Genomic DNA, 16,131 nt, shown 5'->3' with positions numbered 1-16,131 from the left:
TCCCGTAGTTATCCTGTAGCTCTTAATGTACTGATAAAACATCTTTGGGTTTTGATTTTATCTGCCAATATTTTTTTCATATCTTCTCTTTGCTTTCCTAATTTCTCTTTTGACTTCGCTCCTGTACCTTCTATACTCTAGACTTTATACAGTATAAGTTTTTTGTGATTGTCATAAGCTGTCTTTTTCTGCTTTATCTTACCCTATTTGCATCTGGATAACCAGGGGGCTCTAGATTTGGCAGGACCACCTTTTTTCTTTGTGGGGACATGCCTACGCCGTGCCCTTAGAATCTTGCTTTTGACTGTCCCACACTGATTTGTCACTGATTTTCCTTAAAGTAGCTGTATCCAGTCCACTTTTGCCAGACACTTTTCAGCTTCGTAAAGTTTGTTTTTCCCCAGTTTAGAACTTTTATTCCTGTTCTACCTTTGTCCTTTTACATATTGATGCTAAATCTAACTATATTATGGTCACTATCTCCAAAATGGTCACCCACTGCTACTTCATCCACTTGCCCTGCTTCATTTCCTAAGACTAAATCTAGAATTGCGTCCCCTCTCGTTGGGCTTGATACATGTTGGCTAAAAATGTTCGCTTGAATGCAATGCAAAAATTTTGTGCCCTCTGTGCCTTCCATACTGTTTGTACCTCAGTTGATATTAGGGTAATTGAAGTCCCCAACTATAAGTGCCCTATTATTTTTGCACCAAAAATTTGCCTACATATTTGCTCTTCCACCTCCCTCTCACTATTTGGGGGTCTATAGTACACTCCCAGCAATGTGGCTGCACCCTTTTTTATTTCTGAGCTCAACCCATATGGTCTCATTTGATGATTCATTTGACATATCACCCATCCTCACAGCTGTAATTGATTACTTAACCAATAATGCTACATCCCCACCTTTTTTATCCACCTCTATCCTGCCTGAAAACTCCACATCCAGGGATGTTGAGCTACCATTTTTGCTCCTCTTTCAGCCAAGTTTCTGTTATAGCAATGATATCATGTTGTCATGTGTCTATCCTGTGTGCTCAGCTCATCAGCTTTATTTGCATTTCTATATATATACATTTGACACTGCCAAATTCATGTGCTGTACATTTTTCAACCTTCTGTCTAGAGTCACTCACTAATTTTCTGCCTCCCGTTCGCTGGTCTGAATTTGTCCTCCCTGAATCTGCCCTCAGGTTCCCATCCCCCTGCCAATCTAGTTTAAACCCTTATTGTAAATTGCCTAAAAACATGCTCCCTTATCATCTTCCACTGTTTCATGATCTGTAGTTTACACCCAGTACCTTAATGGGTCGTAACTTCCGAGCTCCAGGGCGTCACATTGGGGGGAAAGATGTGCTGAGGAGCCCTCGCCCCTGGAAGTTCACAGGTAAGGTTTGCACTGTAATTACCCAGAAGTGCAAATATCTCCTGGGCAATTTCTCTGCTTTGGGAACCATCCAAAAATGCGATTTAAATCACAAACTTTGGATGGTTCCAATTGGGTTACATTAATAGTTACCCAGAAAAGTTAGAAGAAACAAAACCTCTTCTAACTTCTGTATAAATATTGCACAAACCCACACCAAGCACCCCCATGGGACTCCCCCCACATCTCCAAACCCGCAGTGGATTCTCTCCACCCCCTGACTACTCCTCCCCACTGGACTCCCCCACCACTGACCCAACCAGGGGTACCCCCAGACCACTTGACTACCACCCCATGGGACTCCCCCATCCCCATCTTCCCAAGGCTCTCCTCACACCCCCCCCCCCGCCGCGCCCCCAACTATCTTCCCCCTCAGGACTCTCCCACCCCCGACCTCCCAGTAGTCTCCTCCCACCACCTCTAACTATCCCTTCCATGGGGCTCCCCCAATCCCCAAGAGACTGCACCCCTGGGCGGGAACTGCCCAACCTACGGGATTCTTCCCCCCACCAAGTCCAACTCTCACCCCCTCCACCCTGCTGCCAAGCCTGATTTCACCACTTGCATCTTCCTGCCAAGCCCGACTCTCACCCACTCCACCTCCCCATCAGGCCTGACTTTCACCCCGACCCCCAACCCCACCAAAGCATGACCCAACCCCCCGCCAAGCCTGATCTCACCCCTTGCATCTTCCCGTCAAGCCCGACTCTCACCCACTCTACCTCCCCATCAGGCCTGACTTTCACCCCGACCCCTATCCTCCTCAAAGCATGACCCAACTTGACCGCCGCCCCCCACCACCCCACCCCCCACCCCCAACCCTGCCACCATCCAGGCCAGACCTAACTCCCCCGCACCCGAGGCCTGGCCCAACCACCCCCCCAAGACATCTGGGAAACCCATTCTTCTGAGATTCCTGACTAAGGTTTCTGCACCAGGGGGGACTTGGCAAAATTCAGTAATATTACCTGAGGCAAAAACTGCTGTCACGTTAGTAAAGGTATGCCACACGATTTCTCACTCTCTTCTGTGGAAATCCAAGTTCAGAAATTGGCTACTTTCTGAAAACAAAGACTTTTCTGGCTTGAAAACTTGATGGCTGCTACAAATTCACAACTTTCACACCTTCTCCCATCACAGATCTGGTCTCAGGGCATCTCCCCACACAGCCACACAACTCAGCTCAACATCTTTCCTTAAATATCCTTTTCCCCTTCCATCTTAGATTCCATTGTCCTAGGCACCTCTTTCAACTCAACTTTTCTAAAATATAAAAATCTTTTATGTTTTCCTATTACCTCTACTTTTAGGTCAAATAAAATTTAATAACCTTCCCTTGTTTACTTATGAAATCCTTGTAAGTTGTAAAAGTCCCTTGTCACTTCTCAACTCCCCTTTGAAATTTAACAGCTGAAAAGTCAAGTCCCTACCTATCACTTAATGCAAATTTTAAAACCCAACCTATTTACTCGGACATTCAACTTCACCATAGTCTTTCATTACAAATGCATGCATCTACCACCTTTACCTTTCATCTCTCAGTTCCCACAGACAAGCTGTCTTTACTAACCTCCCCCCATATTAATTAATCATGGACACACACACACAAACACACACACACACACACACACACAGCCTTCTTTACAGAATACCACCATATTCCCAAAAATATATATTTTTTAAACCCATCTTCACAATGGCTCATGATTCTTGTCAGAAACAGCTGCAAAGGTGACCTTCAACAAAAGACATGTTGCCATGAGAAACAGCATCAAACAAATAATTGTCTTGTTCATGCTATGTTTCTGCTGCCTCGACTTGCAGAGGAATTTTGCAGTACATCCCTCAGCAGATATCCAGAAGTTGTCATCCCTGAGCAACTATCTAGAGCTGTAATCTCCATGACTTTGCCATCATGAGAGACCTGACTTTATCACCACCTGAGCAGTTACAGGTGCAAGCTGAGGAGGTGATGCAGGAAGAGGGAGAAGAGGTGGAGCAGGAGGAGGACAGGTAGAGACCATTAGTTGCCAGGATGCCCAGTGAGCAACTAATCAAACATCTCCAGCAGTTAACAGCAGTAATTAATTAATAATTGCACCAGCCCTTAATGTTCCTTTCCCTATCCTAGTTCTCCGAGAGGGTGTTACCCCAGTGTCTACAGCTTGGGAGGTGGAAGACTGTTGATCTCCCATTGAGGACATTTCAATGAGGATAGCCATTCTGGGCTATCTCGAGCAGTTCTATAAAAATAGGGAAGTTTTGCTAAAACTATACAAAGCACTAGTTAGACCACACCTAGAAACTGTGTACAGTTTTGGTCCCCTTATCTAAGGAAAGATATACTAGCATTGTAGGCAGTCCAGAGAAGGTTCACTAGGTTGATGCCGGGTATGGAGGGATTTTCTTATAAGGAGAGGTTGAGTAGGTTGGGTCTATACTCATTGGAGTTTAGAAGAATGAGAGGTGACCTTATTGAAACATACAAGATTCTTAGGGGGATTGACAGGGTAGATGCTGAGAGATTGTTTCCCCTTGTGGGAGAGTCTAGGACCATAGGACATAATCTCAGAGTAAGGGGTCACCCATTTAATACAGAGATGAGGAGGAATTTCTTCTCTCAGAGGGTAGTGATTCTGCGGAATTCTTTACCATAGGGGGCTGTAGAGGCTGGGTCATTAAGCATATTCAAGGCTGAGATAAACAGATTTTTAATCAGTAAGGAAATCAAGGGTTATGGGGAAAAAGGTAGGAAAGTGGAATTGAGGATTATCAGATCAGCCATGATCTCATTGAATGGCAGAGCAGACTCAATGGGCCGAATGGCCTACTTCCGCTCCTATGCCTTACGGTCTTATAGTTCTGTGCCTTGAGAGTCTGTAGACTACAGTATCTTCCTATGGTGGGAAAGTAGAGTTAAGGCCAATGATCAACCATAATCGTATTAAATTTTGCAGAAGGCTCGATGGGCTGTATGGTTTACTTCTGCTCCTATTTTGTATGCTCTTAAGTTCAGTATGGGCTGGGGTAGTCTGGCCTAACTGGTTGTGTTTGTACTAGCAAAGGCATTTTCAGAGTGGATGGTGGGGGAGCAGATATGTTCTCATTCCTCCAAGGAACCAATGCCACATCTCCTGGGACTGTCTCTCAGCACTCTTGTGGCTCTGCATGAGAGCAGAGAGTGCAGGAATTAACTGAAGGTTTGGAGGTGTTGTTGACATTGGCCGCAGAGTGAAGATGGCAGCACCTTCAAGCTTCTATGGCAGCAATGCAAGCTGCAATAATGGCCATCTGAGTCTATGAATCCATGGAAGATATCAGAACTGTCAGCAGAGGCTCTATCCTGGTGGGTACCACCATCATGTTTATGGAACACAATACTCAATTCATGTTGGATAGAATGGTCTCCATGTTCTGCACAAAGCCTATTGAGACAAGTTGTAATTGAGCTCCATGACGTTGTACGCAAGCTGTCTGCAGGCTAGCCAGTGCACCTAGCATTTCTCGATATATGCTCACAGCCTTCTTCAGTAGCCTTGGCCCTCAAAATCAGCATCTGAATCATTTACATAAGAGGTAGTATCGAAGCTAGCCTTCTAATCTAACTGCTACATTCCTGGGCATGTTGAGTCACCACATCCTCCAACCTAGCCACTAAAGTATGCATGGTACCAATATTTAAGCTGGTGATTGCAAGAGTAGTATCTCTGTTATTGTTGATTTTGATCTGGTATGTGGTAGCCATGGTCCTGGGTTTACTGATAAAGCTAAAGGTGATACTGTTAACATATCCTATCCTTTTTTTAACATTATGCCAACTATTTACAAGATAGCCTCTACACGATGCTCTACATAGAGCAAACTCTCTTCACATTCTGTTATCATGTGATTTTACATCACTGATAATGTAGACTCCAGGATATCTGGGAAACTTATTCTTTTGAGCTTTCTGACCTCAAAATAGAAAACAGGATATATTTACATATTCAGTATTAACCCTTTATACTACATCTTCCCCCCAAGCCTCTGACTCAATAAATACTACTTACATTATCCTATATCCCCCCCAAAAAGTCTTTGCCTTCATCTCTGGTTCACAGATTTAAGCATTGTGGTAGTTTCACCAATCTTCCTGACCTTCTTCATATCTCTCTCTGAGATTGCATAGCGCTCAGCTTCTCTCTGTTTTCTCTGGAACTCTATTGAATAGCTTGCAAATCTTCAGAGACTATTGGTTCTCTGTTCAGCTTGTCTTCCTGATCATATGGATAGTGAGTCCATTCAATTGATGGTAGTCTTCTTGTCGATATGAATATGGTTCTATTTCGTCTCACTATTTCATTCCCTGTTTCAACTAGATAAGATCTCGGACTTCTTGTCTTTCCCAGTACTTGGTCTTCTCTATTCTGGTCTCTAAACCAGATTGGTTCACCTGATTGAAGTTCTGGTAATTCCTGTGCTGTATGGCAGTGGTTGTAACTCTTTGTCTGATTCGCACAATACTCATCCTCTGTCTCCCTTACCCTCTTGATGTCAGAGGTTTTCAGCTATGGTATGCGGAAGAACAGGAAGTCGTGTGTGTAATCTTCTTCCAGTCAGCAGTTCTGAAGGAGCTGACCCATTCTGTAGTGGCGTGGAACGGTAGTTCAGCAGTGTCAAGTTGAAATCATCATTCTTTTTCAACAAAGCTTTGACAGTTCTTACTCCTCACTTGGTCTCACTATTTGCATCTGGGTATCTGGGCAAACTAGTTGTGTGGACAAACCCATAGTCTTCTGTAAATTTCTTGAATCTTTCATTCTCAAACTGTGAACCATTGTTTGAAATGACAATATCTGGAATGCGTTGCAAAAATTTCTTTCAGTGAAATGCTTCTGAGGTGGTTCCACGAAGACGTTTAACCTCAATCCACCTGGAGTATTAGTCAACAATTATGATAAACCCTTGAACTTGAATAGCTCCATTCCAAGACATTCCCAGGGTCTGGATGGAATTGACAATACCATCAAAGGTTCCTTCTACTCTTGTTGATGGATTACACAGGTGATGCAGCTCAAAATCATAACCTTGAGTGATTTTGAAATTCCTGGCCACTAAACTTAATTTCGCGCTCTAGCACGGCACTTTTTAATGCCTAAGTGTCGCTGGTGTATTCTGTGAAGATTGTCAAAACTTATACTTGTGATTGAGAGTTGGACCTGGTTCTTCCATGTGTTGCAACACTGCTCTCACCATTGTATCATCTTCCTGTGTAGTAGGTCCATGGATGAGGATGTCATCAATGGGGGAATGACCTCCTCTAATCCCTCCAAAATGGCTGTCATTGTTTACTGGAAAACCTCTGGAGCCGATGTGATTCCAAAAGGTAGGCGATTAACACAATACCTCCCGAAAGGTGTGATAACTGTATTCAGTAGTTTGGATTCCTTGTCCAGAGGTAGCTGCCAGAAGCTACTGTTAGCATACAATTTAGTAAAAATTGTACTTTTTGCTAACTTTGTCAGACTCTCATCCACATTGGGTGGATCTCCCTTTCCACTGCCTTGTTTAATTGTGAGGTCAACACAGATGCATAGGGAGCCACTCGGTTTTGGTGCAGGAACCATGCCTGAACATCAGTTTGTGGGCTTGGTGACAGGTAAGATGACTCCCTGATGCAGCATGGATTAAATTTCTTGTTTCACCTTCTTTAGAAGTGTGTGTGGAACCTTCCTTGAGGTGAACATGTACATTGGTTTCGCATCTGGTCTCAATGTGATGCGGTAGGCTGTTTGCAGCTGCCTTAGACCTCTGAATAGTTTTGGGAATTCTGCCCTGAATTCTGTTGATTTTTCTGAGCCTCCTAGTTCGTCCACTTTGTAGATGAGTTGTAAATCTGTGCAAGCTTTCTGGCTTAACAGTGAGAATTCCAGATTGTGAATCACACAAAAGGTTTCTGTGATTTTCTTTATGCTGGAGTTGAGCAGTCAACTGTCCCTTGTTTTTAATTGTTTAGTTAATAGCAATTTGCTGCAGCAAACTGATTTAAAATGGGTTCTCTTCTTGCAGGAATGGCACTCTGGATTTTTGGCGGGGCAAGTTCATACCAATGCAATCTTTTCCTGCCACAACCAAACGCTGAATAATGGTGGTTACCGCACCCTCTTCTCGTTTTCTCTGTTTGGGGTTAGATGCGCTGCAATCTTTTCGTGCTATAAATTGGAGTGCATCAGCCGGTTTTCTCCATGAGATTTCTTTTTCACCTTGAATAAAACTTTTGTTTTGCTTTCTCTCTTTTGCCTGCCTCGCTACCTTGCGATAGGGTCAAGTTTTCCCACGACTGCACAAAGTTGGAAAGTGTCTCTTCCAAGACCCCCACAACAATGCTATCCCAAATTAGTTTGTCTTTCAAGGCTCCATATTCACAATTTTCTGCTAATCAATTTAGCTCAATAATAAAGGAATCTATGTTCTCTCCCAGTCTTTGGGTGCACCGATTAAATTTTGCTCACCCTATAACGGTATTTTTCTGAAGAAAAAAATAAGTATTGAAGACTCTAATAACTTCCTCATATGATGCAATGTCTTCATTTATGACCTGTCTGGCCATTATGTTGTCTGCACTGCTGCCTTTGGCATATAATAAGGTACTGACCTGCTCCTTGCTGGTCTTTTCTGCTAGTCCCGATGCTGTTCTGTAACTGGTGCATCTGTGACGCTAATTTTGCTATTTCTCAGCTTGTTGGACTTTCCGCGTGTTCAAGGTACTCTGGTAAAGGTAGGACTTTTTCCATTTCTTCCTTTAACTGTTGCTTTGTCTGGAATATGGTTGAAGATTTTCTCGCGCTGTCCTTGTCCTGCAATCGTTTCCCTCGCTGCTCCTTCCAGTCACTGGGTTCTTCACTGGTTGTTCCTTTCGTCATGTTTAACCATTGCCACCACCTGTTACGGCTGGTTTTGGTCTAGTATATGCTAATTGTGATCTGGGACTTGCTGATAAGGCTGGAGGCGATACTGTTAGCAAATGCTATCCTTTATTTATCATCATACTAACTATTTACAAGGTAGTCTCTACATGATGCTCTTCATAGAGAATGGAGAGAGATATTTCTGCTATTATGTGATCTTACATCACTGATAATATAGACTATATATTTACATATTTAACTTTAACCCTTTATACTACAATATCAAGTGATGGTGCATCTTCATGCAACCAGGGCTTCTGTTCCTCCGCTAGCACAGGATTTTCCACATTCACAGCACCTGAAACGAAAGAGAGGAACTAGGGTTAGTTTGTGGTGTGAAGGAAAAGCAGAAAAAAAGAAAAGTTGGTGGTTGTAGCATTTGCAGCTTGTCATGCAGAGTATGTGTGGTGGGACAGAAGCCAGAAGAGACAAACACGATTAGGCAAGAAGTAATCCTGCACAATATCTCTTCCACTACTGTCAATCTGTATAGGCTCAACTCTGCCCCATAAAAGCTAGCATGGTTCCTTCAAGAGTGGAGAAGATATGTCGGCATGCATTACCTCCATTGGCGCCATCCAGCGGTGTGGATCCAGCGGTGTGGATCCAGCGGTGTGGAACCTTCTCCTCCAAGAAAGAAGGAAAAGGGTTAGTCAGAGTCTTGTGTGGTGTTTTCAGAATACACCTGCCTAGATGGAATAGCTGATAGTCCATGTGTAAAATATGAGCTGTGGGAAAATGATGGTGGTATAAGTGCTCAGTATGAAGAGAAACACGTATAATCAAAATCTAGTGCAGTGATTGTACGGGTAAAGGAAACCGAGACAGGGGAGTCAGGTGAGTGTGTTGAGTCTTGTGATTAATGAGGCTGTAAAGTGGTGGACCTTGTAACTTTTGGGACAAATATGGACCAGACAGTCTTCCTGTCTGCGTTTTAGTATGTTTGCATATTTACTGTGTTGGTTAACACATTATAGTTGCTCAGGCTCCAAATTTATGAGCTCTTCGTGCCTTTCCATAATTCTTAGTGCCTTTTTATCATCTTTATGCAGTGTGAGAGCAACCAGTACAATTTGTGGTGCATGTTGTGAAATTTTTTGTGGGCCTAATGCCTGCTTGAAAACATGGCTCTGATTGTGTGCTGAATTTTACAGGTGGGTGGGGGAGAGCATATTGTTCATCCCCCTGGAGAAATGTCAGATGCTAGTCAAACCAAGTTAAAGAAGGCCGCCCTGCAGCCATAATGTGGGCGACCTAAACAAGCAGAGTATGGGATTTCTGCCACTCAGTGGGAGGAAGTCCCACCTTCGAGAGCCGCCAAACAATCTGATTGGCCGGAAGCTCCAGCAGTCCCAGCAGCACCAGAACACAGTAGTGGGCGTTGCCGGGACTGCAAGCAGTCCCATAGATGAAAAGGGCATGGTCTCCAGAGTTTTGGACTGGGAAGGACTGGGGAGCCTAGTGAGGGGGTAAGGGGTGGGTTTGAAGGCCAGGCGGGGAGGAACAAAGTGGGGGATATTACCTTGGTGGGGGAGGGGGGTGCTGTCCTGATGTGCACAGGACACTCCAGCCCACCCTGCTCCCAAAGGATGTATTCCCCATTCTCGCCTTTTAAGCAGTTTTCTTAAAACAATGGCCCGCCCACTGCTGCCCGCCTGACTGGGCCAGCTGTATTATGGCCTGGGCAGGTATTGTTTGGTTCATTTGGCTTGGAAACAAGCTCAATTGATCATTAATTATTTATTTAAAAATGGTGGGCAGGCTGCTGATTTCAGCGCCCACCTACCTTCCGTATTATGGGGGACAGCTCGGGGGTGGGCAGGAAGGTGGTGGGCTTGCCAAACCTTGTATTTTACATGCGCCCCCACTAAAAACAACCTCATGTCTGGTTTAATGTTATGCCATCATTTTAATACATGACCTTTGAACACAACTTGCTTACATAGTTCTTAGCTCTTCAGTTTCTCTGTAATTTACATGAACTTACCAGGAAAAGGGTATCATGTACCTTGTTAAATGTAACATAGGGCAGGATTTTACGGGCCCGCTCGTCGACACGTAAAATGATGCGCGGTGATGTCGGGTGGAACTCCCAATGTCATCGTGCCCCATTTAAATTTTCAGGTAGGCGGGGGCGCAGCAAAATCAGCTGCATGCCCGCCGACCTGTCAATGGCCAATTGAGGACATTGACAAAGTCAATTAAGTAATTAAAGGACCTGCCTGTCCAACCTTAAGGTTGGCGGGCAGGCCAAGAGCCCCAGCGCAAATTAGAAAAAGCATGAAACCTCATCCACGGGCGGGATGAGGTTTCATGTAGGTTTTTAAAAATTTTAATGAAGTGTTTGTAAAAATTATGGACATGTCCCAACTCATGTGACAGTGTCACATGAGGGGTCATGTTCGGGAAATTTTATTTTTCTATTTTTAGCTTTTTGAAATTTAGAGACAATCTCCCTGAAGCTGCACCTAGCCTCAGGGAGATGAGTGCGCTCTTTCGTACGCATGCGTGAAAGAGCGCACTCTCGATTTTGGGATTCCCCTCCCCCACTGCCTGCACAGGGAGCGCATTGCGCTTCTGTGCGGACGTCACGCTGGACGGACCTTATTTGGACGCCCGCCCTTAAACTTCGCCCCCAACGGGGGTTAAATCCTGCCCATATACACAAAGTTATGCTTCCACAATATTCTTAATAAAACTTTTGAATTGCAACACAGAGATCTGAGCTTTCTTAGAATGTCTCTAAAGTGCTCCACCTTGCCTCAAGAATATTGAATCTTGCTGGATGTATCAACATATCTTGTAGATCCTGCATTGGAATTTAGCCAAGTATTATATCACCAAACCAGTTCTTTCAAGGCCACCATACACCTATGTTTAGTCCAGCTCTTGAACCAAAACGTGATTCAGATGCATGCAATGACATTTTGGCAAAATATGTAATAAGTTTTGATTAGTGTCAGACATATCAGGCAGACATACCCTGCTTTTAATGTCATGGAGCACGTCATAACTAAACTGTTATTATAAACCCAAATTATATCCAAAAGGCAGTCACAATTATGGTTTCTAATTGGGTTGAATGCACTTTGCCTAAGGCGTCGTTTTGAATGTTTAACAATCTGTTTTTTCTCTCCTGTCTTGTCTTATTGTAACTATTTCAAAAGTGGAATTTAATATTTCTTTATAGGTGGTACTGTGAAGGAAAGGAGCTCAAGAATTCGCCTGATTTTCAGATTGGCTATGATGGTAATCATTACTTACTGACGATTTCTGAGGCCTTTGAGGAAGATACAGGACGCTACACTTGCTTGGCTTCAAATATATATGGATCAGACACGACATCTGCAGAACTCTATATAGAAGGTAAAGGTATTAGAGAAATTCTGAAAACTCTGGCATCTATGGTAATGATCATGGTGCTATAATGTAATAAATTAAGATTTGGCAAGTATGGTGTGGCCTAAATATTACAACAGGCCCAGATTCAAATATCAGTCTGACTGACATTTATATATAAGTTTCTCTTAGAAGATATATTGTTGGTGGGAAAGGGAGAAATTCCTTCCTGAATCATACAAGCACAATTCCTGACAGGTGAAATCAGTGGTGCAAGTATTCATGACTTGACCAGCCTGGGTAAAATGAAACAGGCAAAGGCAAGAAAGGAAGTCTTTTCTGGAATTGAGGCTTCATTGCCTTCATCAACATGCTGATATTTGTACACCTTTGGTGAAGGATTGGCTTCCTCAGGATCCTCCATCAATCCAGTTGAGATCAGCAGAATTTGACATTTTGGGGTAAAGAAATTTGGAGGTCAGATATTCAAGGCCCTTAGCAAAGGGATTCAACATTTTGACACAGTTTTGATGTAAGGTGACCGATCAGAAACTTTAAAGTCTTTCTCCACAGATACTGTCAGACAGCATTTTCAGTGATACAATTACTGGGCAGTCATTTTCCATGCTCTTATTTATAATAATGACCCTAAGGTAGAAACCAAGGACAGGAGTTTTAGTTTGGGGTTGGGACCTCAATGTTGGAATCATTTCTGGGTTCACCCCTGACCCCGCTCTGAGGGGAAAGCAGTTAATGTCCGGGTTTCCCCCAAGAATGGCCCATGATGGTATCGGTAGGAGTGACCACTGCACAGTCGTTGTAGAGACAAAGTCCTGCCTTCACATTGAGGATACCCTCCATCGTGTTATATGGCACTACCACCGTGCTAAATGGGATAGATTTCGAACAGATCTAGCAACTTAAGACTGGACATCCATGTGGCGCTGTGGGCCATCAGCAGTAGCAGAATTGCACTCGAACACAATCTGTAACCTCATGGCTCAGCATATCCCCCACTCTACCATTACCATCAAGCCAGGGGATCAAACCTAGTTCAATGAAGAATGCAGGAGAGCATGCCAGGAGCAGCACGAGGTGTACCTAAAAATGAGGCATCAACCTGGTGAAGCTATAACACAGGACGACTTACATGCCAAACAACATAAGCAGCAAGTGATAGATAGAGCTAAGCGATTCCACAACCAACGGATCAGATCTAAGCTGTGCAGTCCTGCCACACCCAATCGTGAATGGTTGTGGACAATTAAACAACTCACTGGAGGAGGAGACTCCACAACTATCCCCATCCTCGATGATGGAGGAACCCAGCATATCAGTGCAAAAGATAAAGCTGAAGCATTTGCTACAATCTTCAGCCAGAGGTGCCGAGTGGATGATCCATCTTGGCCTCCTCCGGAGGTCCCTAGCATCACAGATGCCAGTCTTCAGCCAATTCAGTTTGCTCCACATGATATCAAGAAACAGCTGAAGGCACTGAATAGTGCAAAGGCTATGGGCCCCGACAATATTCCGGCAATAGTACTGAAGACTTGTGCTCCAGAACTTGCTGCGCCCCGAGCCAAGCAGTTCCAGTACAGCTACAACACTGGCATCTACCCGGCCATGTGGAAAATTACCCAGGTATGTCCTGTACATAAAAAGAAGGACAAATCCAATCCGGCCAATTACCGCCCAATCAATCTACTCTCAATCATCAGTAAAGTAATGGAAGGGGTCATCAACAGTGCTATGAAGCAGCACTTGCTTAGCAATAACCTGCTCACTGATGCCCAGTTTGGGTTCCACCAGGGTCACTCAGCTCCCGACCTCATTACAGCCTTGGTTCAAACATGGACAAAAGAGCTGAACTCCCGAGGTCAGGTGACATCAAGGCCGCATATGACCGAGTGTGGCATCAAGGAGCCCCAGCAAAACTGGAGTCAATGGGCATCAGGGGGAAAACTCTCCTCTGGTTGGAGTCATACTTAGCACAAAGGAAGATGGTTGTGGTTGTTGGAGATCAGTCATCTCAGCTCCAGGATATCACTGCAGGAGTTCCTCAGGGTAGTTTCTTCAGCCTAACCATCTTCAGCTGCTTCATCAATGACGTTCCATCATAAGGTCAGAAGTGGGCGTGTTAGCTGATGATTGCACAATGTTCAGCACCATTCGCGACGCCTCAGATACTGAAGTGGTCCATGTTCAAATGCAGCACGACCTGGACAATAACCAGGCTTGGGCTGACAAGTGGCAAGTAACATTCACGCCACAGAAGTGTCAGGCAATGACCATTCTCCAACAAGAGAGAATCTAACCATCGCCCCTTGACGTTCAATGGCATTACCATCACTGAATCCCCCGCAATAAACAACCTGGGGGTTACCATTGACCAGAAACTGAATTGGACTAGCCATATAAATATTGTGGCTATAAGAACAGGTCAGAGGCTAGGAATCCTGTGATGAGTAACTCACCTCCTGACTCCCCAAAGCCTGTCCACCACCTACAAGGCACAAGTCAGGAGTGTGAGGAATACTCCCCACTTGCCTGGTGAGTGTAGCTCCCACAACACTCAAGAAGCTTGACAGCATCCAGGACAAAGCAGCCCGCTTGACTGGCACCACATCCACAAACATTCACCCCCTCCACCACTGACACACAGGAGCAACAGTGTGTGCCATCTACAAGGTGCACTGCAGAAATTCACCAAGGCACCTTCCAAACCCATAACCATGATCATCTAGCAGGATTAGGGCAGCAGATAGATGGGAACACCATCACTTGGACGTTCCCCTCTAAGTCACTCACCATGGAATTATATCTCTGTTTCTTCACTGTTGCTGGGTCAAAATCCTGGAATTCCCTTCCGAACAGCACTGTGGGTGTACGTACACTTCAGCGGTTCAAGAATGCAGCTCACCACCACCTTCTGAAGGGCAACTAGGGATGGGCAATAAATGATGGCCTAGCCAGTGATGCCCACATCCTGTTAATGAATAAAAAAATGGTTGGAGGGAAGGTTTGGCGGCCAATTAGCAGCGGCAAGCACAGGACGTAGGCAGGGGGCTGAATGAATGACTTGATTTTAAGGGATGATGGCAGCCATTACTGTGGCAGCTTTCTTACAACACAATGGTAGGCAGAGGTGAGGAGATGGAGAGGCAAAGGTCAGGCATCCATTGCAGTGCTGTTCCGAGGTTTGGCATTGCTGTTCTTGAGGCCATGATGGAGAATGTGCGAGAAAGATGAGGGGTCTTGTTCTGGAGAGCAGCAGGGGTAGGCCACCCAGCCAATCCAAGTATGCCTGGATGAAAGTTGCAGAACATGTACACAGCTGCTGTATCATCAGGAGGAGCTGGATGCAGTGCCGCAAGAGATTTAATGACCTCCTTTGTTCTGGCAAGGTGAGTGCAATGGGACACAGGCCTCCTGGTCTGCAGCCATCAGTAGACAAACCAGCTAAGCAACCTACGGGGGCTCCTGAACATGGGAGAAATGTATGCCCAGAATAATCACTGGCCCATCAGGAAGGCTCAAAGCCTGAACACTATCGAAGCTGGCAGCATTGATAAATATAGCATCTCACTTAAAGGAACTGCTTGAATTGGTGAGAGACACCAGCATTGTCATCTCTCCCTTTCTCTCTCTCTCTCTCTTGTCCTTGCAGGTGAAGAGGCTTCAAAATGCTAAAGAGAGGGTGCGCATAGGAAGAGGAATGCCCCAGCTCATCATCCTCACTGCAATAGAGGAGGCAGCGTTTTATATTGTGAGGGTGGCATGATATGAGGAAATGGGCGATGGAGAGATGGGAATGCCTGTAGGAGAGGGTGAAATGATATTGAATTCTGTAGATGAAGGGATGGAGTGCATACCTCCCTGTGCGACAGCATGCTCAAACTTCAGTGGCATTGGAAAGCCTCAGCTCTGCAGAGGCATCTGCTGTCACAGGCAAGTTCTCCTGATCTCCTTCTATCTCCCACCAGACCAGTTGTGGAGGGGGAGCATGCCACTACTGCTGTAACATCCGCATGGTCCTTGGAGAGATGAAAGCCACAAACCCAACACCATTACATCATTCAGGCGCACCATCCGCAGATACACTCATATCAGTGGGAACTCGAGTGCGATTAGAAATGAGGGCACTGGGTGAAGAGCATGTCACTAGTGAGCAGGAAGAGGTGAGAGAGGTAGAGGCTGCTGGATGAACTCTTGGAGGATGGAGAACAGACACACCCCTGCTCAGCTGGGTACAGGTGCAGGGCTTCAGGAGTCACAAGCAAGGCAGCTCTGCTTAGACCAGCAGCAACAGATGTGTTTCCACATGTTGGAGTTCCCTGATGTGGTGCAGTCATGGGCTGAGAATGGAGGAGTCTACGGCTCAGAGTTTTAAATGCATGAGCTTCTCTATTGAGTGAGTGG

The 16,131-nt window shown here is 44.9% G+C and overlaps 1 protein-coding gene across 3 annotated transcripts in view; it reads left to right on the top strand.

Moving 5' to 3' along the window:
* LOC144695004 (myopalladin-like) overlaps positions 1 to 16,131 on the top strand; it is a 383,661-nt gene that overhangs the window by 137,882 nt on the left and 229,648 nt on the right. For all 3 annotated transcript variants that reach the window (XM_078565852.1, XM_078565849.1, XM_078565851.1), the window contains exon 3: positions 11,564 to 11,739. In XM_078565852.1, the coding sequence (XP_078421978.1) occupies positions 11,564 to 11,739 (176 nt within the window). The remainder of the gene's footprint in view (positions 1 to 11,563; positions 11,740 to 16,131) is intronic.

Source organism: Cetorhinus maximus, chromosome 20, assembly GCF_964194155.1.
Source record: "Cetorhinus maximus chromosome 20, sCetMax3.hap1.1, whole genome shotgun sequence".
Taxonomy (NCBI): Eukaryota; Metazoa; Chordata; class Chondrichthyes; order Lamniformes; family Cetorhinidae; genus Cetorhinus; species Cetorhinus maximus.
Note: the sequence above shows the minus strand (reverse complement) of the source record. Positions and strands in the feature narration are given on the sequence as shown.